Source organism: Anomalospiza imberbis, chromosome 6 (genome assembly GCF_031753505.1).
Source record: "Anomalospiza imberbis isolate Cuckoo-Finch-1a 21T00152 chromosome 6, ASM3175350v1, whole genome shotgun sequence".
Lineage (NCBI taxonomy): Eukaryota > Metazoa > Chordata > Aves > Passeriformes > Viduidae > Anomalospiza > Anomalospiza imberbis.
In genome coordinates this window covers 2,726,663-2,740,639 of record NC_089686.1, presented here as the reverse complement: position 1 = coordinate 2,740,639, position 13,977 = coordinate 2,726,663, and the positions used below count along the sequence as shown (strand labels likewise).

Genomic DNA, 13,977 nt, shown 5'->3' with positions numbered 1-13,977 from the left:
GTGCTGTGCGGAGTGTCCATCCCATCGAAGGTCGCGGACAAACCTTTGGCAGCACTGAGATGCCACTGGCGACCCTTGAGTCAGGGAGTTTTGTTCGTTCTTTTCCCGTTTTCGCTTTCTTTGCCACTTTTTAAATCATAGTTCCTCACACCCCTGCTAAACACCATCTCCCTCATTGCAGGATGTGAAGTTACTCCTGATGTGAACATCTCTGGCCAGAAGTTCAACATCAAACTCCTGATTCCGGTGGCGGAGGGGATGAACGAGATTTGGCTGCGCTGCGACAATGTAAGTTCATCTGTTGGACTGGACACCTCTTCAACCTTTTCTCACCATCCTGCTCAGGGGCTGTTCTTTAAAAAACAAATAGAAAATGCTCTCACCTGTCTGATCTCAGCATTCCAAATGTGCTCCAAGTCACCTGTGTGTTTGGAGCAGAAAATCAGCTTTGGCTTTGTGTGGTTTTTGGCCACACGTCGGTTGGTAGAGTTTCTGCCTGTCTTTGGGCATGCTGGAGCCTCCTGAGGCTGGGAGGGGAATGAGGTCTCCATGGGGTGTTTTTTGAGGGGTTTGGTGGTCGTCCCACGTCTGTGACAGACACATGTCCCTGTTTTGGGGGGCAGGAGACGCAGTACGCCAGCTGGATGGCCGCCTGCCGCCTGGCCTCCAAGGGCAAGACCATGGCCGACAGCTCCTACGGCATGGAAGTGCAGAACATCCTGTCCTTCCTGAAAATGCAGCATTTGAACCCAGACCCGCAGCTGATCCCGGAGCAGATCAACACCGACATCAACCCCGAGTGCCTGGTCTCCCCTCGCTACCTGAAGAAGTACAAGAACAAGCAGGTGGGTGCTGCCGTTGGCGTTGGTTGGGCTGGACACGCGTCCCGGCGGTGGCTGGTGTTTAACACGGCGTGGTTTGGATGTTTTGGATGTCCTCACTCACTGGGATGCACGTGGTTACTAAAATGAGGTGGGACTGAAGGGTGTGGTTTGGATCCAGCACCTGGGGATGGCACCCAGCACCGGGATTCTGCCGCGTGCTGTGTGAAGTGCACGGACACGGCGGGGAACCTTCAATTGGAAATGCGTTTGAAATTGGTTGATGCTTATTTTAAACACATTCTGGGAATGGTTTGGCCCCTGCTGATAATGGTTTGGCTCCAGCTGCCCCATCTCTGCCCGGTGCTGGGGTTGAAACCCCTTCCCCTGCACAGAATCCATGGAGAAATCCCCGGGATCAGCGGAGTTGCAGTTGCTTGCAGTGCTTTATCCACACTTGGCTGTAACACGGTTTGCATATTTCTCTCTTTGCTTTTCCACTGCTTCCAAATGCCAGTCCTTGGAACATTGCTTTGGTTTTGAGTTGCTGTGACTCGTGCTTGAACTCCATCCACACTCCATCCGATCCCTGCCTGACAGGGCTGAACTGTTCCACATTGGGAATAAATGCAGGATTCTCTCAAAGAGAATTATATGTCAGAACAGCAGAAAAAATAAGGAAAGCATTGCTCCGTGGCCTTTTGGTGACTTAAATCCTTCAGGCTGCTGGCTGGGGCTGGATATGATTTCTCCAAGCCCAGAAGAAGGCTGCAAGTCAGAGAAGCCGGAAAAATATAACTTTTTATTGGCACAGCACGATGATTTCCTGGCAGTGGAGTTATATTTTATATAGCCCTTATTATTCTCCTGAATAAGCCTTTATGTCCCCTTGGATGGAGGAGAGGCTGCATAAATATGCTATTTTAACATATATGTATAGATATATTTATTTATATATATAAAATACTTTCTAGGTTTCTGGTAAAACAGAGGCACCTGGAAAAATATTAGCTTGGAAAACTTGCTTACTGTGCAGGTATCCTGGTTATAAAAATAAAATCCATGGAACCGTGGGGATGGGCACGATGGGGATGATCCCAGTCAGGATGTGGCCATGGTGTGGACACCAGAGCCCTCATAGGCATCAGCTAAGCAGTGGATTTAGGATTTTCTTTTCCTTGGTGGCCAGAGGCAAAGCTTGGAGCAGCAGAGGATGTTTGCTGAGAGGAATGAGGGATGGAGGCTGCAGGAATGTCAGGAATTTGACCACAAGGGTCCTTCTGAGGCACAGGGAAGGAGGGGGAGGAGGAGGAGGAGGCTGTGCAGCCCACAGGAGGTGCTGGAATGGGAATTGGCTGTGGATTTATGGAGGCTCTGGGTCCTCACCAGCCCCAAACCGACTGGGGTGATGTTTGTCTCCATGTGCAGCAGCGTAGGGCTGGCAGGTTGGGATTGGAAGCACCAATTCCTAAATGAAAATAAACAAAAACCAAGCCAAAACAGGGATTTCAGAGCTCCCAGGTGCCCTGCCAGAGTTTGGTGTCAGAGCCAGCAAGGGCAGACACATCTCTGAGAAGCACAGGCGCTGTTCCCTTCATCTGCTTGTTATCCCAAGCAGCATCCCAATCATTTCTCCACATATCCCAAATAGAAGGATCTGCTGAGCTTGGAGTGAGCTCCTGAGCTTCCTCTCGAGCTTCCCCAGCCAGAGAGTGGCCTTGAGTTTGTGCAGAGATGGGGGGAGGAAAATGAAGCCATGAACCCACCTCTGAATGGGCTGGCAGCTTCACCCCCCAGCAGGACCACGGAATCACAGAATATCCTGAGTGGGAAGGGATCCACAAGGATCAGAGTCCAGCTCCTGGCCCTGCACAGACACCCCAACAATCCCTCCCTGGCAGCTCCTGGAGCTCTGGCAGCCTCGGGGCTGTGCCCATTCCCTGGGGAGCCTGGGCAGTGCCAGCACCCTCTGGGGAAGGGCCTTTCCTGAAATCCATCTCAAACCATCTCAGGACCAAAACCATCTCTCCACAACGCCAGGGCCCAGCTGGGATCACTCCAGTGCTCCAGCAGGGCCGGCATGAGTGGTGAATCTCTGCCCATTTGTCCCTGCTCACATTCCCTTTGGCTGCTTTTCCACCTAAGGAATTGTGCATGTGGTTTGTTTTGGTTTTTTTTTTTTTCGCTTGAACTTTGGTTTGCAGTTAATTTACACTTTTTCTTTGCTTTGTTGCCATATTTCTGATTGCTTTTTTTTCTTTCTGCCTCCTTTTCTTTTTTTTATTTTTTCATTTCGCCTTGCCATCTGCAGCCAGGCTATGTAAGAGACTTGGTAAGTGACAGCAACAATAAAATTAAGATAAACTTAAAATAAACTTAATCTAGAACCCCTTTGGTTTAGACAGCAGCGGTGACAGCACTAACAAAACCTGCACCTTCCCCGTGACACTTGGGCCCTGGTAGGTTTTTATAATGGTCCCCAGTGATTTATGGGGTGAAACTGGAAACCCTACACCACAAAATTGCCTTGTTGTTCGCTCACATCCTTAAAGTTCCCGAGAGCACGAGTGGCTCTTTGCCTCCAGACAGCTCTGATCTATATTTGCTTTCCTGTATCTGGATATGGGAAGCTCCACATGGGCTCTGAGCAGTCGGAGCTGAAATAAAGCCTCAGGGGAGGAATTATTGATTATCCGCGCTCAGATCTGCAGCGGCTCCCAAGCCGCTCCCGTGCGCGTGGCAGTGGAGGTGGCACCGAGGTCCCCTGTCCCCTGACCCCGCTGTGTCTCGCCGCCCGCAGATCACGGCACGCATCCTGGAGGCTCACCAGAACGTGGCCCAGATGAGCCTCATCGAGGCCAAGATGCGCTTTATCCAAGCCTGGCAGTCGCTGCCGGAGTTCGGCATCACGCACTTCAATGCAAGGTGGGTGGGGCTGCGGGGCTGGGCTGGAGGAGTTTCCTTCATGGATGCAGGGAGTGGGTCAAATACCCTGGAATCATTGTGGAAGGGGTTGGGTTGCGTTGTGTTGAGTTGGACTGGGTTGCGTGGAGTTAGGTTGGGTTGGGTTGGGTTGCCTTGTGTTGCACTGGGTTGCATTGGATCGGGTTGTGTTGGGTTGCCTTGGCTTGCACTGGGTTGCTTTGGAATGGGTTGGGTTGGCTTGGGTTGCCGTGGATTGGGTTGGGTTGGGTTGAGTTTGGTTGGGTTGGGTTGGGTTGAGTTGCGTTGGGTTGGCTTGGATTGGGTTGCATTGGGTTGTGTTGGATTGGGTTGCACTGGATCAGGTTGGGTTGGGTTGCACTGGGTTGCTTTGGAATGGGTTGGGTTGCCTTGGATTGGGTTGGGTTGAGTTGGGTTGGAAGGGACCTCAAAGATCATCTCATTCCAACCCGCTGCAATGGGCAAGGACATCTCCTTGGCTGGGGAAGTCGTGCTGCAGCTGAAATGAAAAACATGAGCTGCTCTGATTTATAAAAACGGTTTTAAAAGTAAACTCAGCTGCTGGGTTTGTGTGCCTCACAGGCTTGTTTTTCTCAATCCCTCTGCCAGGTTCCAGGGTGGGAAGAAGGATGAGCTGATCGGCATCGCCTACAACCGTCTGATCCGCATGGATGCCAGCACGGGCGACGCCATCAAGACCTGGCGCTTCAGCAACATGAAACAGTGGAATGTCAACTGGGAGATCAAAATGGTGAGACGGCATCTGACACCCTGTGCTCTCCCCCGCTCCTGTCAGTGAGAGAGGAACCCCTCCTGGAGTCCTGGAATCTCAAATGGGTTGGGTTAGAAGGGACCTTAAAGCTCAGCTCGTTCCAACCCCCTGCCATGGGCCTTCCACCATCCCAGGGTGGCTCCAAGCTTCTTCCACCCTGGCCTTGGACACTTCCAGGGATCCAGGGGCAGCCACAGCTTCTCTGGGCAACCTGTGCCAGGGCCTCACCCCCCTCACAGACAGGAATTCCCAGTTCCCAGCATCCCATCCATCCCTGCCCTCTGGCAGTGGAAGCCATTCCCTGGGTCCTGTCCCTCCATCCCTTGTCCCCAGTCCCTCTCCAGCTCTCCTGGAGCCCCTTCAGGCTCTGGTGGAGTTGTGTGTGACCGTTAAGAAAAAGCCCTGAATCTTTCTCTCCTGCAGCCAGGAATTGTTTTCTCCGTTCTCTGAACCCCACACAATTAAATGAAGTGAAACCTCAGCACTGATGCTCGGGCTCCATCCTAACCCATAACACAAATAGACAGGGCCTTATCCATGCTAAAATTCCTTTAATTTGCTATGCAACTCAGACTTTCATGTAAATAGCAAATAAAACTGACTAGTTACTTCCCCAGACTCTGAGATGGGCTTTTCCCCTGCTGTTACATTTGGATGCACAAATTTTTGGGCTCCTTTTGGCAGAACACACAATTAAAACTGCCAGGGATACGTGAGGGCTGTTCTCCTGCAGTTTGCAGCTCATTAAGAGTTGCTGGAAAAATTATTCCGCTTCCCCCTCTGCCTCAGAGTCTTTGTTTTGACTCAGTTGCAAGCCCAGATACCCCAATTATCCAGCTTGGATACTCTGCTGAGAATCCCCATCCCTCCTGCAGAGCTGTCAGTGATGGGGGGACAAAAAGAGAATGAGCATCAGTAAATGAATGGTTTGTTCAGTCACTCCAGAATGAGCTCCCCCAGCCCCCATAAGGTATTTCAGTGGCCAAAACTCAACTTAGAGAACCAGGGAAAAGTGGAAAGAAAGCCCAGACTTCAACAGGTCTGTGTCTAATCCCTGTTTTCTCTGGAAGCAGGGAAAGTGTGGCCACATTCTCACCATGGAGGGGTGGAAACACTGGGGGATTGTTTCTGAGTCATGGGGGGAAGACAAGGGGTAATGGCAATTTAAATAAATAAATGAATGGATAAATAAATAGAAAACAATAAAAGGGCAATAAAAGGTATTTCAGTACCTAAATATTTGAATAAGAGTCATAGGATATTTAAAGGGGGAAGGAACTTACAAGGATCCTCAAGGCCAAATTACCATTCACAGGATCCCGGAATGGTTTGGGTTGGGAGCGACCCTAAAGATCACCTCGTTCCACCCCCTGCCATGGAGGGACACCTTCCACCATCCCAGGCTGCTCCAAGCCCTGTCCAGCCTGGCCTGGGGCAATGCCAGGGATCCAGGGGCAGCCACAGCTGCTCTGGGCACCCTGTGCCAGGGCCTGCCCACCCTCCCAGCCAGGAATTCCCAGTTCCCAATCTCCCATCCATCCCTGTCCTCTGGCAGTGGGAGCCATTCCCTGTGTCCTGTCCCTCCATGCCTTGTCCCCAGTCCCTCTCCAGCTCTCCTGGAGCCCCTTCAGGCCCTGCCAGGGCCTCTGAGCTCTCCCTGGAGCCTTCTCCTCTCCAGGTGAGCACCCCCAGCTCTTCCAGCCCGGCTCCAGAGCAGAGGAGCTCCAGCCCTTGGCTTCCTCTGGGCTCACTCCTACACTGGCACCACAAAATTTCGCTTAGGCATTAGAAAACCATCTGAGCACGCAGAAAAATCAGGGAGAAGGGAAGAAGCAGTTCCCTGGGGACGGCCAGGGCGGGGCTGAGCTGTGTGTGCCCGTGCAGGTGACGGTGGAGTTCGCGGACGAGGTGCGGGTGTCGTTCATCTGCACCGAGGTGGATTGCAAGGTGGTGCACGAGTTCATCGGGGGCTACATCTTCCTGTCCACGCGGGCCAAGGACCAGAACGAGAGCCTGGACGAGGAGATGTTCTACAAACTGACCAGTGGCTGGGTGTGAGCCCCGCCAGCCTCGCCCCGCAGGAGCCCCCATGGCCATATTCATGTTTAACTTTCCAAAGCTGTCCTTTGAGATAATGCTGCTTAATAAAGTAAGCTTGAAATGTATCTTTTTTTTTTTTTAACAATTGGATTTTTGGTTGGTTATTTTTTTGGGGTTTTTTTTTATTTTGTTTTGTTTTTGGGGTTTTTTTGTTTTTGTTTTTGTTTTTGTTTTGTTTTTGTTTTTGCATTACCAGACCAGTTAATCTGTGTGCACTAATGAGCACTTCTGTTAATTTGCTATAACCAGACCGTGTCTGGGCAGGGTGACGGTGACCCACAGATCCAGACTCCGATGGGCAGATCAGGATAAAGTTTTAACTGACTTTAAAAAGCCAACTTTTGAAGAGAACTCTAAGCCATCTTCTTGTAAAGCCATCCAGGGCTAACCTATATGAAGTCTATTTATCATGTTTAATGCATGAGTGTTTTATTTCCTTTTTTTTTTGTGTTTTTATTCTGTACATTTGACCTGTTTGAAGTCGTCCTGCTCCCAAGCAGAGCTGCCATCTCTCCTCTCACACTACACCAGGACTCTGAAGGTGCCTGACATGACTTTGAGGATAGTTTTGTGTGGCCTCGAAGATGATCTTCTGTTAGTCTGTTATAGCTTGGTTTTATTTGTTTAACTTGCCTTTTGATAATCATTTATATTGTCTTTTTTTTTAATTTTATTTGTACACCGTATTGTATTATGACACTTTTAGTATTCACCAGCATAGTCACTGTTCTGCCTCTGATATGCAAATTTTTTCATTACGACATGAAGTAAAAGGTTTATGAAGTAAAGGTTTTTGTGTAACTAATGTAAAAAACCACAAATTTTATAAAGTTGTACAGTTTTTGTAACTAGTCTCACAAGCCAGCTAGGATATTGCATAGATCAGCAGTAACTGTAGGATGTCTGGAAGGGGTACGGGGACAAACCAAGGAATAAAAAACCCACAAAAAATACAATTTCAGTCCAGTAAATTTTGATCTAAGTTAAAGGGGATGCCAGAGCTGTGCCACAACACCCTCAGTAGCTGATCCCTGGGGCCAGGACTGCCAGGTTCATTAAGCCATTCCCACATTAACGCTAACGAGGAGGGGTCCTGTGCCCACCTAATGCCAAGGAATATCCAGTGTTGCGTTCCCACAGTCCGTGGTATCAAGACTATGTTCAAATACATTTTATTTTAAATAAAAGTCAAATCTTCTATTTAACATTCAGCTGCCACTCCTGGTTTTTGGGGTCTACTTGTGCTATGGAAAGGCCATAAACAGCTCCATAGGATGGAGCCACCCCATGCCAGCCTTGGGCTCCCTCCTGCTGCCTTATCCCAAGTTTACTGAAACAAATGCTGCGAAAAAGCAACAAAAAGTTAGAAAATTCTGGAATGATTTGGGTTGGAAGGGACCTTAAACTCAGCTCATTCCACCTCCTGTCATTGCAGGGACCCCTTCCACTATCCCAGGGTGCTCCAAGCCCTGTCCAGCCTGGCCTGGAACATTTCCAGGGATCCAGGGGCAGCCACAGCTGCTCTGGGCACCCTGTGCCAGGGCTTCACCGCCCTCACAGGGAAGAATTCCTTCCCAACAGCCCATCTATCCCTGCGCTCTGGCAGTGGGAAGCCATTCCCTGTGTCCTGTCACTGCAGGCCCTTGTCCAAGTCCCTCTCCAACTCTCCTGGAGTCCCCTTTAGGTCCCCTGTAGATCCCACTCCCTGGCCAGGCAGTGGGAAGCAGAGCAGGGATTCAGGGAATCACAGGATCTAAGCTGAAGCCACCACTAAACCACGTCCCCAGCTGCCACATCCACAAAGCTTTTACATCCCTCCAGTGGCTCCACTGCTTCCCTGGGCAGCCTGTTCCAGTGCCTGACCATCCATTCCATCAAGGAATTTCCCCTAATATCCCCTAATGTTTCCCCTGATATCCAATCTAAGCCTCCCCTGGCACAAATTCATCTCCCCATTTCCACACTGATCCTTTCACGTGCCCCGGGACTGGCTGCACCCTTGCTCCATAAAATCCAGGATAAGGAAGGGGTGGCCTGGTGGGGCTGGGCAATTCCTCCCACTCCAACAGCAGCATCCAGGACATGCCAGGGATGCTCCCAATCCTGCCCCACACCCCCAGGCTCCTTCTTTGGGATGCAGCAAGTCCGGGCAGCTCCGAGGCACGCGAGCGGAGGGCGGCGAGCACGCTCCTGGCAGGCAGCACCAGGATCCAGCAGCAACGCTGGAACAGCTCCAAAGCTGGGTGTGTGATGGGCATGGCTCCCTGAAAACATTCACCTCCCACAGCCCAGCCCGAGTTAGGCAGGATGGGGAGGTGAAAGGATGGATCGAGTGCCCTCGGTCTGTCCGTCTGTCCATCCCCAGGCACCGCTGCAGGGCTCAGCCTGGACGGAGCTGGGGGAGGTGAGGGGTTGAGGTGGGAAACGCTGAGCAGAAAAGCAGAGGAGGTCGGGGAAGGGCCATGGGAAGGCAGAGGCTGCTGTCAACCACTATTGAAAATGCAGGTGAACTTGGTGGGAAGAAATGCTGATGTGTGACTCCAGCTCAGAAGGCTGAATGATTTCTTTATTATAACTACAGTATAATACATTAATATACTATTTAAAGGAGATACTAAAACTACAAACCTGCTTTTTCTAACTACCATATCTAACAACTCGTGCCCCTCTCTGAGAGTGCAGCCACAGGTGGGTTGGATTGGCCATCAGCTCAAACAATCCTCACCAGAATCCAACCAAGCAATCACCCCAGGGGAACAATTCTCCAAACACATTCCACGTGGGAAAAACAAGGAGCAGAAATAGAAATTGTTTTCTCTTTCTTTCCTCTATGCTCCTCTACGAAAAATCCTGAAAGAGAGAAGGATGTGCTTGTGACAAACCACAGCCCCGCCCCACACGGCTCCCCGAGGGTGGGAGCCGGGAGAAGCCGGCTGGGAAGCGGTGCTGAAGCTGCACAGGGGTCACAGGGGCTTCGAGGCGATCCAAAGGAGTTTTCTGCTGCGTTTTCCAGGATCTTTCCTAGATGAAAACTTCCTTTCTCCTTGGATGAAAAGGATGCAAGTGGTAATGAGATGTTGGAGCGGAGCGGCGTAAAAAATGATGTGGTTCTCCTAAAATCTGGAGAAACACCAGATAAAATACGGCACGGATGGGAGTGGCCACATGCTGAGGATGGACAGGGGTGAGAAGGAAGCGTGAGGAGCACACTGGAAAAGGCACTAAGGATGGAAATGATGAGAGCTGGAGCCCATGGGACGGGAAGGATGATCCTCCTCAGGGACAGGCAGCTGAGAGGACAAGGAGGTTTGTGGTTGTTTGCTCCATGACCCTGAGCCAAAGGAAAACCAGGATGTGGTGGGCACAGAGGGTTTCCAGTGATGTGGGAATCACAGGCCAGGTGGGTTTGGGGTGTCTGGCATCAAACCCAGCAGCAGAGGATGAGGAGGGTCTTGGCAAGACAAGGCACAGCCAGTCCCAGTTCCTGCAGCTCCAGCACTGGAAGAAGACACAGAGATTTCTTTTGCTGACACAGGGAAATCTGGCTGTGGTTGTTTCTTTTGCGTAATCATAGGAGTAATCCAAATTAAAACACAAACCAAAACCCAGGAGAAGCCAGCCCGTGGGTGTCCCCAGCCCTCGGGGTGACTCAGCATTGGGGAGGAAAAGCTGTGACTGCCTGGCATCCACAAACCCGTGGCTGTGCTTGGGAAAGAGGAATTATTTCCAACTTCCAGTGGTAAGCACATGATGGGGAGGGAGATTCAAAGCCAACAGGGCTGCTCCAATCTCCATTTAACCAAAAAAGTGGCAGAGATGCCTGAAAATGGGACAACTCCAGCTCTCCAACAGCAGCAGGGCCAGGGGGATGAAGTTCCTCCCTTGCTGACCCCACTCCAGGACCTTGAGGAGGGGAAAAGGAAAAAATAAATCACTTTTTGGCAAGGTACTGATGCAAACCGGCTGCCAGGCTGAACATGCACCTCTCCGAATGCAGCAGGGGATTGGGATGTCTGTGTGAGCCAGGCATGGCCTGGGGGGTCGGCTGGGATTCCTACGGCGTTTCAAGCCCCAAGTAATTTAATACCGTGCAGATGGGCGAGTCCTGGAGCGGGATCGGCGGAGTTTTGGATGCGGGAGAGGTTTGCAGACGCACAGATATTTTAAAAACAGCAACAAAAGAAACATCTCCCCAGCAGGGCTGTCCCCTGCAGCAGGGAGGGGGTGAGAGGTGGGTACGGAGACATCCTGCAGGAATTGATGGAAAAGGGACATTTGGGGAAGCTGCTGGTTTGTGGGGAGGGGGAGGCCAATCACTGCCCATCCTTGGAAATTGTCAAGGTTAAGTGGATGGGGCTTGGAACAACCTGGGATAGTGGAAGGTGTCCCTGCCCTTGGAAGGAGAGGATGTGTAAGGTCCTTTCCAACCCAAAACATTCCACGGCTGCGATTCTCTGACACAAACCGGTCCCCAAGCAATCCAAAAGGAGCCGGGTTATTCCCTCCACCCAGGACACGTGGGTTTCCAAAAGCCCTCCCGTTCCTCCCGCCTTGGGATGGCCGCCCCAGGGGCTTTCCTGTGGTGGGCAGGGGCTGGAAAAAGCTCCTGAAATTATTCCGTCGTAAACCCAAGGCGGATGAGTCACTGCAGTGCCTCGGGAAGCACACTGGAGACTTTCCAGCCGTCAGGCCGGGAAGGGGCTCCTGGGTGGCCAGCAGCACTGCCCTGGCTGTGAGCAAAGACATCTCCCAAATTCCCGGCGCTCACACCAAGGGGGAATGCGAGAGCTTTACCCGATCTTGCCCTGCCTTGTCCGACCTCTCCAAGCCCCTCGTGGGTTGAGCATCCCAGGGCTGGGATCAGCAGCACCTTTCACCCTGACCTGCCCCACAGAGGGACCCTCTGAGGGCACTCAGGACCAGCAGGGATTTTCCTGGAATTGATTAGGGATGCAGGAAAGCCAGACCTGGTGTCGCCAGAGCCAGGATCCAGCGCAGAGCTGGAACCACACACGGATGTGGATGTGCCTGGCTCTGTCTGGCCTCATTTCCCAGGTGTATTATCCCTCATCTCTGATGCAGGAAGGGATGGTGAGGGTCCAAAACTCTCCAGAGTGACAGCATCAGGAGTGCTTTAATGGGTCTAATTAAATCCGGGTGGATCAGTGACCGCACTCCAAACCTTTCTGGAGACCAGTGGGGGTTTTATTTGTTTGCTTTCAGTCTCGCAAGAGCCCCGGGTGCTTTGATTTGCAGCCCTGAGGCACTAAACAGATAAAAGATCCATAAATATCTGCTGGATGTTATAGATCTGAAACAAATAAAGTGCCCCCCCCCCGCTCACAGCTCTTCCCGTAAGCACCAGTGCGGTGCTTCCCCTGCTCCCGTTTCCATCGGCATCCCAGCCTTCCCTTTGAAATCCCCTGCATCCCTCCAGCTGTTCCACATATTTCAGGCTTCTGCCTCCCCCCAGAAACTGCTCCTTTGGTTTCCCTTAAGCTCTCCCGTCTGGTTTTCATAACGCCAGGATGCAAACGGGGACTTTTCCCAGGCCGAAGGTCTGCGATCCCTCGGGATGCAAAACTGGATCCTCCCCTGCTGATGGGCTGTGGGGGGAGAGGATGGGAAACTCCAGTTTAAGAAGGACTTGAAATCCCAACATGCCAAATTCATCCCAGAAAAGCTGCCAGGGAGCTCACATCAGTGTGATCAGCATTTGATCTGATCCGCAGAAGAGGCCGTGGAGCTGCATTTCAGGAGTTTTTCTTTTTTTAGCTTGACACAGGAGCAGCAAAATATTTCCCAAATCCCCAAGTGACTCAGAAAGGCCAATCCCATATTTCACAGTGGCTCAAATAGGCAGGAACCTGTCAGATACTGAAATCATTCCGAAAATTTTCCCTTTGATCCCCAGCTAGGACAAAGAGCTGGTAACAGAGCTCCCCTGTGCTGTCAGCTCCTGGTGAAGCTGCAGATTCCCAGCTGGTGGGAAGCCTCTGCTTGGAAAACTCCCACTCCTCCTCCCCTGAGAATGCAGCAGTTTGAGCAAATAAAGCATTTGCTCTGGGTTTTATTTTTGGCTTTTGGTCAACAGCTGGTCCGTCCGTAATGAGTGAGCTGGGCTTTGATTTCCTGCCTGGAGAAGGGGGTGAGAAATGGGAGAGGATCTGGGTTAGAAATTTGACTCACACCAGTGATCCCAGCTGGGATTTACTCCCATTAGTCCTTTGCCTGGGGACATGTCCTGAACAGAGGCACTGGAACAGCTCAGGAACAAGCATTAGGGGCCACAGGGGAACTGCAGGTGTGCCCAGAGAAAGTGAAGCTCCCTGATGCCAGGCTGTCCAAGGAAAGGCATGGCACTGCCCTCCACACTGGGCCCAGGGAATGGGATGGCAGTGGCTCTGTTGTTCCCCTTGTGCAATTCCTTAATCATCATCACAGAACCCCAGAATGGTTTGAGTTCAAAGTGGCCTTAAATCCCATCTCATTCCATGGGCAGGGACATTTTCCACTATCCCAGGTTGCTCAGAGCTCCATCTGACCTGGCACCAAAAACTTCCAGGGATCCAGGGGCAGCCACAGTTTCTCTGGGAAACCTGTGCCAGGGCCTCACCACCCTCACAGGCAGGAATTTCTTCCCAATATCCCATTTAAACTTGCCCTCTTTTCCACATCTTCTTTTGTTTCAGAGCATTTGAGCCCACTGAGCTCAGGTTTGAGCTCTCCCCACCAGTGGGAGATGGGATGCTGGTCCCAGTGGAATGAGCCCATCTAATTCCTGCTCACTCAGGGGCAGGGATGGCCAAACTTCACATGGGAAAAAGCAGGTTCCTGGTATCCCTAATGGCTCTCAGCAGATTTAGGCAGGAGGGCAAAGAGCTGCTGTGTCCCTGAGGAAAGAGTTTTGTGAGCTTTGCTTTTCCCCTGACGAGGCAGTGAGGGTGAGGAGAGCTCTTGGGAATGGCAAACCTGGGGAGAAGCCTGCCCATCCTTCCAGAGGGACAGGGCTACCCCGAGGCCACCTCCAGCCCCCATCCATGCTGTGTCCCACTCTGGGTGGCCCTCTGGAGGGACCACATCTGATTCACATCATCTCCCAGCTGAAAGCCCCGTGCCAGGCCCTTCCAAGGATGCAGCTTTACAGCTTGGGGCTCCCTGGAACTCAGGAGGAGCCGCAGGGTCCGGCTGATCGCTGTGGGCAGCTGCTTTATCTCCTGGATGTTTTTCCCCTTCCCATAAACTGGAGGAGAGGGTGGGAATGTGTCTGAGACAGGGAAATGATGGTAAGGAGGGGGAAGGATGTAAATCTTGCAAAGCACTGAAGTGACAGATCCTGGA

At 51.6% G+C, this 13,977-nt stretch overlaps 1 protein-coding gene and 1 long non-coding RNA gene across 5 annotated transcripts in view; both read left to right on the top strand.

Moving 5' to 3' along the window:
- The window catches only part of FERMT2 (FERM domain containing kindlin 2), a 50,105-nt gene extending 42,264 nt beyond the window's left edge, over nt 1-7,841 (top strand). For 2 of the 4 annotated variants that reach the window (XM_068194908.1, XM_068194906.1), the window contains 6 exons: nt 182-288; nt 624-845; nt 3,133-3,153; nt 3,622-3,746; nt 4,374-4,515; nt 6,421-7,841. In XM_068194908.1, the coding sequence (XP_068051009.1) occupies nt 182-288; nt 624-845; nt 3,133-3,153; nt 3,622-3,746; nt 4,374-4,515; nt 6,421-6,594 (791 nt within the window). In that variant the 3' untranslated portion in view covers nt 6,595-7,841. The remainder of the gene's footprint in view (nt 1-181; nt 289-623; nt 846-3,132; nt 3,154-3,621; nt 3,747-4,373; nt 4,516-6,420) is intronic. The other 2 variants (XM_068194907.1, XM_068194905.1) reach the window with 1 other exon arrangement.
- The window catches only part of LOC137476578 (uncharacterized), a 79,744-nt gene that overhangs the window by 52,299 nt on the left and 13,468 nt on the right, over nt 1-13,977 (top strand). The window lies entirely within an intron of this gene.